Source organism: Sarcophilus harrisii, chromosome 1 (assembly GCF_902635505.1).
Source record: "Sarcophilus harrisii chromosome 1, mSarHar1.11, whole genome shotgun sequence".
Lineage (NCBI taxonomy): Eukaryota > Metazoa > Chordata > Mammalia > Dasyuromorphia > Dasyuridae > Sarcophilus > Sarcophilus harrisii.
In genome coordinates this window covers 708,287,519-708,301,250 of record NC_045426.1, presented here as the reverse complement: position 1 = coordinate 708,301,250, position 13,732 = coordinate 708,287,519, and the positions used below count along the sequence as shown (strand labels likewise).

The window sequence follows — 13,732 nt, the reverse complement described above, 5'->3', positions numbered from 1 at the left end:
GAGTCAATGAGACAAAAAATACTGCTAGCACAACCAACAGAATAGTCACAATACTTTATAGTCATACTTGGCAAGAGACTAAAAGTAAGCAGGAGAGGAAGGAAAAAGAAAGGAGATTCTTCTAGTAGAGTAGTTTTTAAATCAGGCTTTTAATACCTGTCTCATTATTCCCAACCACAAAAGAGTTTCTAAACTGAGCTGTTCCGAGCATGTCCAGTTCTCTCACCAGGGATTCTTCTGCATCCTGCACCATGGGGTGGGGGCCACCTCCTTTGAGGGGCTCCCTGCATGGCTCTCTCATCCTCCCGACTTCAGAGCCTCTGCACTGTGTGCTGTGCCATCTAGCCCTTTGCTGCTTTCTTACTGACTGTATGCAGGGGGTGAAGAACCCAGATCACACACAGCCAAGAGTCCCAAGAAGAGGAAAAAGAAAATCCGTTCCTCTTCCCACGCTTGCATCACAGGCTCTGAGAAACGGACTTGGAGGGTACTCGCTTTGATCTGTGTTTTCGTTCTCAATGTCAGGAGCCAGGGGTGATCCTCACGGATTGAGAGTTGGAGCCGAGATGGCAGGAAGGGTAGCGTGACAGGCAGCCTGATATGGAAGCCCGGAGAAGCCAGGGTGCCTGGGCCTTGAACTGGGAACCATTATTTGTCTTTGTATATACACCCCAGTGCCTCTGAAGTATTTGATAGACTTTTGGTAAACAAGAGAAAATAATCTAAATTGTCTCCTGGGCATGATGACCAGGCACTGGTTAAAGATGAGTGCCAGGTGTGGGACCCAAGGAACTCTGAGGAGATGGTGCCGTGGTGAGGAAAACTCTGAAATCAAAATGGCTTGAAAGGGAAAGAGAGGAGTTTGGAGGCGATATTAAGCAGCAGAGTAGACAACCCAACAGGTTCTAGAGCAGATAATTCTTATCAATTAGGAATGAAGGAAAAGCTGATCAACCTAGAGAGGTAATGACTTCCAGCTCCTTGGAGACACTTGAATGGAGGCCCAACGCACTAGGCTGGATACTGGGTTGTTTATTAGAAGGAAGTCTTATTGGCTGCGGAGGATTTTTCTAACATCTGACTTCTGAAATTTCTAGCCTGGAACTTGGGTGAGAAAGAGGATTCAAGCAGAGACAGGGAGACATTGGACCAGACACGGCAGTTGAAGCCATAAAAGTGGATCAATTATGTTAATTTTCTTCTAAATCAGAGATGCTAAAGCAGGAGAACATGATTTAACCCTTCAGCCCTCTTTCCCAAGCCTGACCAGTTCCCACAGCCACCCTTTATTCTTGCAAATTTGAGTCCAAAGAGACCTCCAAAGTATCACCCTGAAGTATGAAATCCTCCTCAGGCTTCCCAACAGTCTACCTCTGCCTACATACCTCTTTGGTCCCCAATCCTATCCTTTCTTCCAAGTTCCCCCCATTTCTTTTTTCCCCTTTTACTTATTTTGAACTTAAATGAAGAAAAAAAAATTCCCATGTACATAACACAACCCAAAAAGAGGATTTAGTATGAAACCATGAATTTCCATTTCATAATGTATTTTTTGAAAAACTATGTAACAAACATTATACATCATTTTCCAAAACTACCTTGCTTTTCTGTGCTTCCTTCTGAATTTTCTTTTGTAATCTCTCTCCTTCTCCACCTTGCATTAGAGAAAGTCTGTCTGTCAGTCTGTCTCTGTCTCTCTCTCACACACACATACACACACACAACTATATATACTTCTGTTAATCCATTCTTTTTCTGGAGGTGGGCAGCATCTTCCTTCATAAGTCCTTCATAGCTGATTTGAGTATTTTGTAATACTCGCAATGACCAGTCACTCATTTGTTCTTAGAACAATCTTGCTGTTACTGTTTAGTCCATTCTCTTGGTTCTGCTCATTTCACTCTTCATTATTTCATGCAAGTCTTCCGATGTTTTTCTAAGATCACTGAGCTCATCTTTCCTCACATCATCCATCACAATCATACACTGCAACTTGGTTAGCCATTCCCCAATGAATGGGGATCCTCTTATTTCCATCCCATTTCTCCTGTTCATGCCTTCAGCTTCTAGTTGGCCAAGTTTACAAGCTTGAAGTCATTGTCCTTGGTCCTCGTGCCTAAGCGGTTGCCCAGCCCTGCTGGCTCACCTTGTCGTTGTGTAGCACCGTCTTGCATCATAACTGATATGTCACAGGAATTTGATATCTGATGATGTCAAGTTTCCGGGGCAGCGCGTGGGCAGGCTAGTTGGTTAGAAAAGCCATAATGTGAAAGGCAGCTGCCCTGGGGAGGGTTCTCACAGCCAGGCTGAGGACTTGGGGTTTAATCCTGAGGCAGTGGGAACCACGGGGGGGGGGAGTTTTGAGCAAGAGCAAAAGCTGTGGTTGAGAAAGGTGCAGGGGTGTGTGGGCAGTGATATGAAGCTAGGACTGGAGAGGGAAAAGCCTGGAAGCAGAGAGACCCAGCTACCACCATGACCCCAGGAGTGATGATGAGGGCCTGAGCCCTCATGAGGTCCAGATGAGGAGAGGAGGACATGGATGGAAGAGATGTGACGGCAGCAAGAAGAAGACTTGCCCCCTGACTGAATACAGGCAGTAAGAGAGAGGGAAGACCAAGGACAGCTTAGAAGGCACGAGAGTAACTAGAAGCGTGGCCGTGCCCTTCACAGACATACAGAAGTTTGGAGGAGAACAATGGGCTCCATTTTGAGCTTTTTGGTTTTTCTGTGGACAGGAGGCAGCCTCAAGCAGGGGAAAAAGAGTCCTGGATAAAGAGACAGTGGGACTGGGTTCAAATCCTGACTAAGACCTCTCTAATTCTCCATTTCTTCCCCTATGAAATGAGATCATTTCCAGTTCTAGATCTAGGATGCTCAATACAGATGAGGTCGTCTATGGGATCACCAAGCGAGGAGGCAGAGGAAGAGAAAGGAAGAGGACCTCATACTGAGTCTTGGGGGACACCCCTGTGAAGAAGGGAGCAGGAAGTGGGTGATCTAGCAAAAGATGTGGAGGAGCTGTGTTGAAAAGAGGAGGAGGAGGAAAGCCAGATGAGAATCAAGCCATGAAGGCAGAAGAGAGGAGCATCCTGGATGCAGGGGAGCCAACAGGGTCTAAAGCTGCTAGAAGATCAAGAAGGAAGAGGACCGATCTTATTCTTGTTTTATAATTTTGAGGTTTCAAATGAAATGGACCCAATTTGGTTATCTTTCCCTTTCCAGTCTAAGAGTGAGGCTCATTTACTAGGTTACTGAGAGCTTGCTCTTCTCGGCCCCAAGGGACCAAAACACTGGGGAACCTGCTCCAGAACTGTTGCTTCTCACTGGTTTGAGAGAGATTGTTGACGCTTCTCAAGTTCCATCAGACAATGAGAGCTGGGGACAAACACTGAACTCAGTTCAGTTCCTGAACAACACGCACAGTGAGTGCCAGGGCCGCTTGGGAGCTGGGGAGTCAGGTGTGTGGCTCCAGCTCTGGGATCAGCCAGGAAATGGAAGGGGCAGGGCATCGAGATAATGGAAGGAGAGGAGAAAGCTCCCACTTCGGGGGGAGTTCTCGGGCCGTCTTCTGGGTCTTGAAGCTGTTTCCCTCTGTAGTCCTGCTTCCCAAGGCTTGCCAGGAATCAGTCAGGGGAATTTCCCTCACTGACTGAAGCCACAGAAAGGTTTCATTGCAGCTACTTTTCTGCTCTCATCTTTCCCCATATTCAATTTTTTAAAATAATAAGTTTTGTTGATGCCTACTGTGTGTTTACAACTCGATCATTTCCAAATCCCAAATTTAAGAGAACTCTGCAATGATTAAAAGTGATGGATATTCTTAAACCTGCACTGGAACAGGCACTGAATAGGAACCATGAGCCCTGAGACTTTAGGCAAGTGAATATTCCTTTATGAGACTGCTTCCTCCTCTGTAAAATGAAGAGGATTGGACTAACTGATCTTCAGAATCCTTCTCATCCGTGACATCCCCTGTTCTAAGGTGCCTCTCATTCTGACATTCCCTGTTCTAATGACCTTCTCAGCCGTGACATCCCCTGTTCCAAGGCCCTTCTCATCCTGACAAGCTATATTTATATTCAGGGAATCGGAATGAAGCTCTAACGATGCCTTTCTAAAGCCCAAAGACTAAGTTCTATAAACAAATATACTGCAGGGGAACAAAAGCCAAACTGGATTTCTCACGCTACTCCAGGCGCTGACTTCCCATCCTGGAAGGCAGCATGGAATGGTGGAAAGGGGCTGCAGAGACCTGAGTTTCCTCTCATTTGCTGGCTGTGTGACCCTGGATTCATTAATGAACCTTTTAGAACCCATTTCCTTATGAGTGACAGGGATATACTAAAGCTCTGACCTGGCTCTTGGGACTCCCAAATGAAGTCATGGACATTAAATGCTTTGCAAAGCTTAGAGGCATTATCAGTGTCAGGTATCATCGTGACTGGCTGATTGCTCACTTGTGGCTCCGGTTCCCATTATCTTATGTGGGAGATGGCCCCAAAGGAACCATTTCTCAGCACAGAATCTCAAAGAAGGGAACTCCCCGCTCAAAATGCGCAGCGTCTCAGTGGGAACTTTCCTCTCTGGAAGATGCTTCCGGGCAGGGGAGACTTAGCGAGCCAGAATCCTTCCAGGAGATATAAAAATATCCCCGAGAGACTAACAGGGTCCAGCTGTTGTTCTCCCCGTCCCTCCCCAACTGAAAGCCAAAGGAGAAGGCAGAGACATGGTTCTGCAGCCTGACACTGGACAGGAGGAGAAAGGGGCTGAGAATGGGGCTCCTCAAGCAAAGATGAACCTTTGTGGGGCCGGAGCTGGGCTGGGCGCTTCACGGCACGCTCTCTTCCCCCTCCTTACACACCTGCAAAGCCTCCCAGCACAAAGCACGGAGGAAGCCAACACCCGCTTAGACAAACAGGAGCTAAGCAGGAAGAATCCTCATGCTCACTGAGGCAGAAAAACAAATCCAGAATGGGCACCGAGCGGGCAACGGGTGCCCAGCCCCGCACCCCCAGCGTCCGGTCCTCCTTAGCTTCTGCCACTGTGTGGTTGAGCCGTGATCCCAGATCGGGGGTTGTGGCAAAGGCACGGGACTGGTTTGCCATTTTCTTCTCCAGTGCATTCAGACAGATTTAAGGGAGAAGTGACCTGCCCAGCATCACGCGGCTAGTAAGTGTCTGAGGCTGGATTCGAACTCGGGTTTCAGGCTCAGTTCTCCATCCACGGAACCACTCCTAGTTACTATAATGGGGTCTTAGATGGGCTTCCTAGCTGAGGGAGCCCGGATCCTTCCAAACTATCCCACTGAGCCCGACCAGGGTGACCCCAAACCCAGCGACTGGCGCTCCTCCAAAAGAAAATTCCCGTTCCACAGACACAAGCAAAGCCCCCGTGCTGTGACTGCCCCTGCCTGCGGGTCTCAGCCTCGCTGCCCTGGGCCTGCCCCTCTCCTTCTGACCTGGTCCTCTCCTGGGGGGTTCTGTGACACCTGGGGCCCCGGGCTCCAGGCGGGCGCATTTCATCCCCAGACAGAAATTCCCGCCTGCTGCCTGCCCCTGCCCTCCCAAGGCACTTCTAAGGCCCCCCTGCGTGCCAGGTGCCCAGAGCCGGCCCTGGCCCAGTCTGTGCCTGCGGCCGAGGGCACGAGGAGCCACAAGCCATCCTAGGCGGGCAGCAGCGCCGCTATGTCGGTTGCCAGTCCCGCAGGGCCGGGCAGGGCTGCCAGCGGGTCTCCCAGGGGGGTGTCCCAGGCGGGGCGGGGGCAAGGAGGGCAGAGGCTGCTCCCCCTCCCAGCCCGGCCCCCAATCCCGCATCTCCCGGCCTCCCCGGCGCCGGACGAACAGGTCGGGCGGCTGCGGGGCCGGGGCCCTCGGACACCTCTGGGGGGGGAGGGGACGGAGCCGGAGGCCAAGGACCCGCGGCCCCCTCGCTGCCCCCGGGAGGAAGTGCCTGGGCCGCTGCTCCTCGGCCGGCCGAGGAAGTGACTCTCCCAGCCTGTCACCAGGAAACGGGGGCGTCCCTCTCCGGGGCCCCCCGGGCTGACCCCCGGCGGACCCCCCCCCCCCACAGCCTGCTGTCGGTGGGGAGGCAGGAAGCGGGCGGCCCCGACACAAGCTTCTTCCCCGGGGCCCCCACCCGGGCTGACCCGCTGCTTACGCCCCCCCCCCCCCGGCCACGCCTCCTCGGCCGCAGCCTCCCCTCCCGCGGCCTCCCCCGGCCGCAGCCTCCCCGCCGCAGCCTCCCCGGCCGCAGCCTCCCCCGGCCGCAGCCTCCCCCCCCGCGCCTCCCCTCGGCCGCAGCCTCCCCTCCCCGCGGCCTCAGCCTCCCCTCGGCAGCATGGAGCCCTGCCCCCCCCCCACGCCCCCTGAGACCCTGAGGGGACTAGAACCTCGCTGCCCGGGGCGCCAGGGGGCGGCAGCCCGCGCTTTGCCCCTCCCCCTTCTCACCCCCTCAGGGTCCCCTGGGAGAAGCCCCCGGGCTCCCCGTCCCAGCCTCCTCACGGGGCCCTGCGCCCTGTCAGCGCCCCCCCCTCTATCAGGCGCCTGCTCGGTGCCGGACGCTGGGCTGCGTCCCCTGGGGGCGGCGGAGACAACGGGCAGGGCGGGCACTCACCGGACACCCCGTCCATGGCTCCCCGCCTCCGACCGTCTCCGGGAGCTCTCCGGCCGTTACCTCAGGCGACTACAGCGGGGAAGGCGCCACCGTCCCGCCTACGGCGCCCCGGGAGGGCCAATCACACCTGGCTCCGGGCGCCGCCCGGGGCTCTCCGCGGCCCCGCCTCTCCGCCGGCCCGAGGCTCCGCCCCGCCACTCGCCCCGCCCACCGGGCCGACGCGCACGCGCGCCCACCTCGAGGATCCGCCCTCCACGCCAATGAAAGCTCCGAGAAACCTTGGAGAGTCCGGCTCTGAGGGCGAGCCGGGGCCGGCGCTGTGCGCGGCGCCCCCTTGCGGCCGGCCGGCGCGCCGCCCTTCCTTGCTCGGCGTCGGTGCTGGTGGGAGAGCAGGCAATTCCGCCAGAGCCCGCGACGGGCCGAATGGCGGCGTAACCAGGGCTTCGGAGAGCATCCGGGTCCCCCGCGCGCCCCGCCCCCAGCTCCTGCCGGCGCTGCTCCGCAAGCTCCGACTCAGGCCCCCGTTAGAACTGAGCGCCGGGTCCCCGCCCTCCTGACTCGGGCCCCCCAGCGGTCCGGGCGCAGCGGGGAAAGCCCCCGCCCGAAGGAGGCCTCCGCTCGGGCTAGACCGCGCGCATTTATTATGCGCCAGGCCCTGCGCTCCGCCCCGGGGGGCTCACAGCCCCGCAAAGGGGACGGGCGGGAAACGCTCCTTGAGGGAAGCCCCGAGCGGGCCTTAGCCGGGGCGTGAAGGAGGCCGGGAGAAGCAGAGCCCGGGGCGGGAGGGGCGCGCGGAGCGGGGCCGGGTGCGAGGAGGTGCCGGCATGCCCCGTGCGGCGCCGCGAGGTGCGAGAGGGAGGGGAGGGCGGCCGCTTCCCGAGGGCTTTGCGGTGACCCGGGGGGGCGGGGAGCCGCCGCCGTCTGCGGCCCAGCAAGCCCGTCACGAGGCCCCCAGCCCTAACGAAGGGCCATGAGCACGCGGGGGGAGGGATGCCAGCTCAGCGACGTGCGTGTGCCCGCCGGACCGGTGCCCAGGGGGCGTAAACGCCCCGTGACGCTGAGCAGCTCCAAAAGAGCAGTCATCGCTCCGGTGGGCGCGCTGCCCCCAGGGTCCTGCTCCGAGGGAAGCGGGGACCTTGGGGGGATGCGGAGCGGCGCAGTGAACAGAGCGCAGGGTCCGCAGTCAGGAAGACGACTCAAATCCCGTCTCAGACACTCGCTTGTTTGGTTTTCTGTTTGGAGCACATTTAAGGTGGACACCACAGCACTGAGTGACTGCGCAAGTCACTCCCACCTATCTCCGTTCCTCAACTAAAATGGGGACACAAGGCTCCGGCATCTTTGCCAAGAAAGGGGGGGCGGGGATCGAGGAGGCGGGCACGAGCAGAGCGCGGGGGAAGGCCGGGTCCCGGAGCGGGGGGCGGGGCGGGACACAGGGCCGGGGCCTTCCCCCTGGCAGGGAAATCTCTCAGGCAGCTTCACCGGGCGGGAAGACTCAGGGCCGAGAAAGCAGCTGGGGGGCAAGAGGCCCAGATAGAAGCGGGGCGGCCGGAGAGGGGGTCCAGCCAAAACGCAGCTGTCCTGGCCCCCATCCGGGCTCCGGCCAGGAGCGCCCCCTTTCCTCCCCCGCTTCCTGAAACTGGGGAGCGCGGTCCCCTCCCCTCCCCCACGCCCCGCCTCCCCCCGCACGCGCCCCGCCCGTCATTAGTTCTCTTTCTTGGAATCACGTGAGCGTCCGAGCCAAGGACACTGGCGCTTCCTCCCGGCTCTGACCTCATGGGGCCAGATGGAAAGGAGGCAGGCGCGGCTGCAGCATCTGCTTCCGGACCCAATCCTCCGTCCCAGCGCCCGGAGTGCCCAGGAACAATCCCCGCAGCCGCTCGCTGCTCCCGGAGGGGCCCGGAGTCTGTCAGACACGTGACCCAGCGGGCTGCGGAGTGGCCGCCCCACGCCGGGACCTCCGATGGAGAGAAGCAGGGACCCCCCCCCCCAGCCCTCATTTCCGAGGGGACGAAGCTCCCCTTCTTCCAAAGCAAAAGTGGGGCTCAGGCCCCAAGCCGGACACAGCCTCCCCCCAGCTATTCACTCTCCGTCCCCCTCAGAATGCCTTTGGATTGTTCCGCCGGCCTGCGGGCATAGACTAACCTGGTGCCCTCCTTCTCTGGGGTTCTCTTATCTCCCACCTTCCCTTCTCCCCCAAACCTGTCACACACACACACACTCTCACACAATCACACACTCATTCACACACACTCACTACATTTACTCACATACACAATCACATACATTCATTCCCTCTTGCACACTCACACATTTACTCACAATCGCACACTCATTTACACACTCACACATTCACTTACACACAATCACACTCATTCACACACACTCACTACATTTACTCACATACACAATCACATACATTCACTCCCTCTTGCACATTCACACTCACACATTTACTCGCAATCGCACACTCATTTACACACTCTCACACTCATTCTCACACTCACACATTCACTTACAACCACACACTCATTCACACACACTCACTACATTTACTCACATACACAATCACATACATTCACTCACACTCTTGCACACTGACTCATTTACTCACACAATCGCACACTCATTTACACACTCACACACTCATTCACATTCACTCACACACTTACACACAATCACACTCAATCACACACTACATTTACTCACATACACAATCACTCACTCTTGCACACATACTCACATTTACTCATACACAATCACACATTCACTCACGCTCTTGCACACATTCACATTCACACAATCTACTCACACACACATTCACTCAAACACACTCATTCACACACTACATTTACTCACACACATTCACTCACACTCTTGCACTCACGCACACTCGCACATTTACTCATACACAATCACACACATTCACTCACGCTCTTGCACGCTCACATTCACACACATCTATCCACAATCACACTCATTTACTCACACACTTGCAGTCGTTCACACACTCATTCACTCACTCTTGCACATACAAATTCACTCACACAATCACACACACACTCATTCACTCATACACAATCACACACGCTCACAGACACACAATCACACACTCATTCACACACACAATCACACTTATTCACACACATAATCCAACACTCATTCACTCACACAACCACACACAATCACAGACTCAGACACACAATCACACATTCACTCACACACAATCACACACTCATTCACACACACTACATTTACTCACACAATCACACATTCACTTATACTCTTGCACACACACATTTACTCATACACAATCACATATTCACTCACACGCTTTTGCACACTCATTCACATTCACACACCTGACACAATCACACACACATTCACTCACACTTGCACTCATTCATTCACACACTCATTCACTCACACACACATTCACTCACACAATCACACATAATCACACACTCAGACATACACACAATCACACACTCATTCGCTCACACTCATTCACACACAGTCATTCTCACAATCACACTCATTCACACACAATCACATTCTCACAATCACACACTCATTCACACACACTCACACTTACACACACAACCACATACATTCACACACTCACACACAGACTTCTCCATCAATATCTGGACCTCGTGGCCCCAGCACAGAGGGTGATGACCCCTTGTTGATCTGCAGGGATTTGCTTTGATCCACGGAGCATTTCCTCAGCCCCTCCCCCCCGGGCGGCTGGGAGGATAAACAAAGCCCCCATCCCGCCCCCCCAAGAGCGGCCGGGTTTTGTAAAACCGGAAGGAACCAAACAAATACAAAGTGGGGCCGCAGTTCGTGGGGCGGGGCCTGGGCGGGGCCTGGGCGGGGCCGGAGAAACCAGCTCGTCTCTCACTGGCACTGGGGGGAGGGGCTGCAGGCCCAGCGCGTTCAGGTGATGAGTGACCGAAACCGGCCCCAGCGAAGAAGGCCAAGGGACCCTCCCGGGGTCCCGGCCCAGCGGCCGTCGGCCGGATTGTAAATCTCGGGCTCTTGCCGTTGTGAGCCCGACTTCCCTCCGGTTGTTGGGATTACGTGGCTCTTCTCTCCCTTTCTCACTCTGTCTTTTCCTCCCCCTCCCCCTTTGTTTCTTCCTCCATCTCCCTCCTCCTCCCCTCCCTCCATCTCCTCCCCTCCTCTTTCCCTTCCTCTCTTTGCCTCTCCCTCTTTTATTCCTCCCTCTCCCCTTCCTCTTCCTCTCTTCCTCTTCCCTTTCCTTCCTCCCTCTTTCCTTCTTTTCCCCCTCTCCCTCCTCCCTTACTCTCCTCCCTCTCTCCCTGTCCCCTCCCCCTTCCTCTTCCCTTTCCCTCCTCCCTCTTCCTCCTCCCTTCCCTTTCTCTTACTCTCCTTTCCCCACCCCCAGCTCCGGGCCAGCTCTCCGAAGACCTGGGGGGGGGCACCCCAACAGCCCTTCCAGGCAGACTGCGCCCCCCAGGGACAGCTAAATCAGGAAGTTTTCCCACCAACTCAAAAGGATACAAAGGCAGATGCCAGTCCCTGCCCTGGGAGCTGGCTCTGGGCCTAGAGTCAGGGAGACCTGGGTTCCAATCCTGCCCAAGATACCTGCTAGTGGTGGGAGCTGTGGTGGGTGCTCAGGCAGGCCACGTCACTTGTGTTTGCCTCTGTTTTCTCAGCTGTAAAATGGGGCCAATGACAACACCTACCTCCAGGAGGGTTGGGAGGACCAAATGACAATAGTAAAAGGTGCTTAGCACAGTGCCTGGCACACAGTAGGTGCTCTATAAGTGCTCCTTCCTCCCCTCAAGGGGCTTACATTTTATAGTGTATGTGGGGGGCAGCATCCAAACAGGGATGACTGCAAAGGCCTGGAGATGAGGTGGGCGTCTCGGGTGTGGGGTGGCTAGCAGGGCGCACCGGGCTCAGAGGCTGCCCCAGTGTATCCTGGAGGGGCCACAGGAGCCCCCGGCTGGGTGCGGAGGGACTGAAAGGAGAGGATGCTGGTCCCTGCAGGTGAGAGGTGAGAGCCTAGGCCCCTGAGCAGGGACAGACACCAGGGCTTGGAGGGAGAGTGTGGGCCTGGCATCCGATGGGACCGGGGGAGTGAAGCACCGAGAGGGGGCCAAAGTGAGTCCTGGAGGGCAGCTAGCCCCCCTATGCAGGCTGGCTCAGTGGCCGGGGGAGGGGGGCTTCCCCTCCACACTGAGCACCCCATAAGTGTCTGGCATGCGGGTGCTCCTCCTTTCCCCCTCCCCTGGCCCAGATCCGGCCCAGAAGAGGATTTGTGCTCTTTACTGCAGAACAGCTAATTGTCTGTCCCCGGGACCCGTGCTGACCTTGAGGAGGGCTCAGAGCATCTCCCACCAGGTCCTCCATTCAGCCATTAAAATGACTTTCCTAAGCTGGAGGGCTGATAAAGTGCCTCCTTCTTGCCTCCAGGATGCTGTTTGACATCCAAAGGCCTTCAAAACCCAGGCCCCCCTTCCCTTTCCAGGCGCATCTTTTCCCCTTTTGCTTTCTACTTTTATTTTTTCACTAAATAGCATTTTTTTTTTTTGCTACTATCTTTTCAATAACTATCCCTCTGTAAATACATTTTATAAAAATACTTATTATATGAATAATATTTAATATTATATAAGAAATATATATATTTAAAAACAGATTTTTTAAAGTATCTTAATGTTTCTTTAAAAAAAAAAAAGATTCATTTTTAACATTTACTTTTATAAGACTTTGATTTTCCTTTTTTCTTCCCTCCCTCCCTCCCTCCTCCCTGCCCCAAGATGGCAATCTGACATAAGTTTTCTACGTTCCGGTCTCTTCATGCCCTTCTCCTTCTCCCCAGCAGTACCAGCCTCTTGGCTGCCCTCCTGCCTCTTGGCTCCAGGCATTTTCTCTGGTGCCTCCTTCACCTCAACTGGGCCTTGGGACTGTTGTTAAGGCCCAATGACAACCCCACCTTTTACAGGAAGCTTTCTCCAGCCCTTCTTCTTTTTAAATATTTCCTCCCCTGCCCCCGTCACGTGTAAAAACAATCTCTAAAGTTCTTTTAAAAAAGGTTTTAAATTCCAACTTCTCTTCCTCCCTCCCTCACCTCCCCCTTCCCTGAGAGGATAAGCAATCTGATATAGGTTAGACAAGTGTGAGCACATCAGATGTTTCCATGTTAGTTTGTGCGAAGAGAAAAGAGAAAAACAAAGAAAAAAGGAAGGAAGGAAAGAGAGAAAAACAGCATTCAGACATCAGTTCTTCCTCTGGAGGCAGATAGCATTTTCCATTGGGCATGATGGGCTTTCTTCCCAACTCCCACACAAAACACAAAAGGAAATCTCAAAGAACCTTCCATTTTGCTACCGAAACTTGCAATGGAATAAGTACCCAGAATCCTCTCTTGTTACCAGTTTCCTCTTTCTGTGTAGCGGTTCACTTTGTATGCAGTTCGACTGTAAGCTCCGTGAGGGCCAGGACTGCCCTTTGCCTTTGTTTGGCACCCACCAAGCCCTTACACACCCCAAACTGAATGGGCAGCAGCAAAGCCAAGCCTGTTCTCGACTTCAGATCTGGGGCCGAGGCGTCATGGATGCAGACTCTGGGTCCGTTTTCTTCCCTGTAAACTGACCGGCTGCACTTCGGCCCCATTGGGCGCTGTTCTGAGTCTTCCAGAATTTAATTTGGAGAAGGGTGGATCCTCAGCCAACACCCTTCCTTCCTGCTGGCTTCCCCCCTTCCCCGTAACTCATTTGCTCATGAAGACCTAGAGAAGAGGGCCTCGGATACAGCAGGTGCTTAATAAATGCTCACTGAGCGAGGATCGCAGCAACACTGACCGTCAAGTGTTGCAGTGGCCAGAGAAGAGGAAGTGCCTTCCTCCGCCAGCTCCAAGGCCTGCTGCGGCGACCCTGAGACTTGCTGACTGCTCTGGCTCTAATGGCTTTCTGGGTTCCAAGATGGGGTGTGTATCCAAGTGCCCAGATGACCGTAAAATAAAAACAACGCTCCTCCACCCCCACCCCCAACCACTCCGCTTGCTTGAGTCAACGTTTGCTGAACCAAATGAGAAGTTGCCCACGGACCTGCTGCTTTGTCTGACTCTGGTTAATCAGGCCTC

At 54.8% G+C, this 13,732-nt stretch overlaps 1 protein-coding gene across 1 annotated transcript in view; it reads right to left on the bottom strand.

The window, feature by feature from the left end:
- The window catches only part of LIMK2 (LIM domain kinase 2), a 61,323-nt gene extending 54,529 nt beyond the window's left edge, over window positions 1-6,794 (bottom strand). The window contains exon 1 of the mRNA XM_031948942.1: window positions 6,613-6,794. Coding sequence (XP_031804802.1) covers window positions 6,613-6,628 — 16 coding nt within the window. The 5' untranslated portion in view covers window positions 6,629-6,794. The remainder of the gene's footprint in view (window positions 1-6,612) is intronic.
- Between the last annotated feature and the right edge of the window lie 6,938 nt (window positions 6,795-13,732).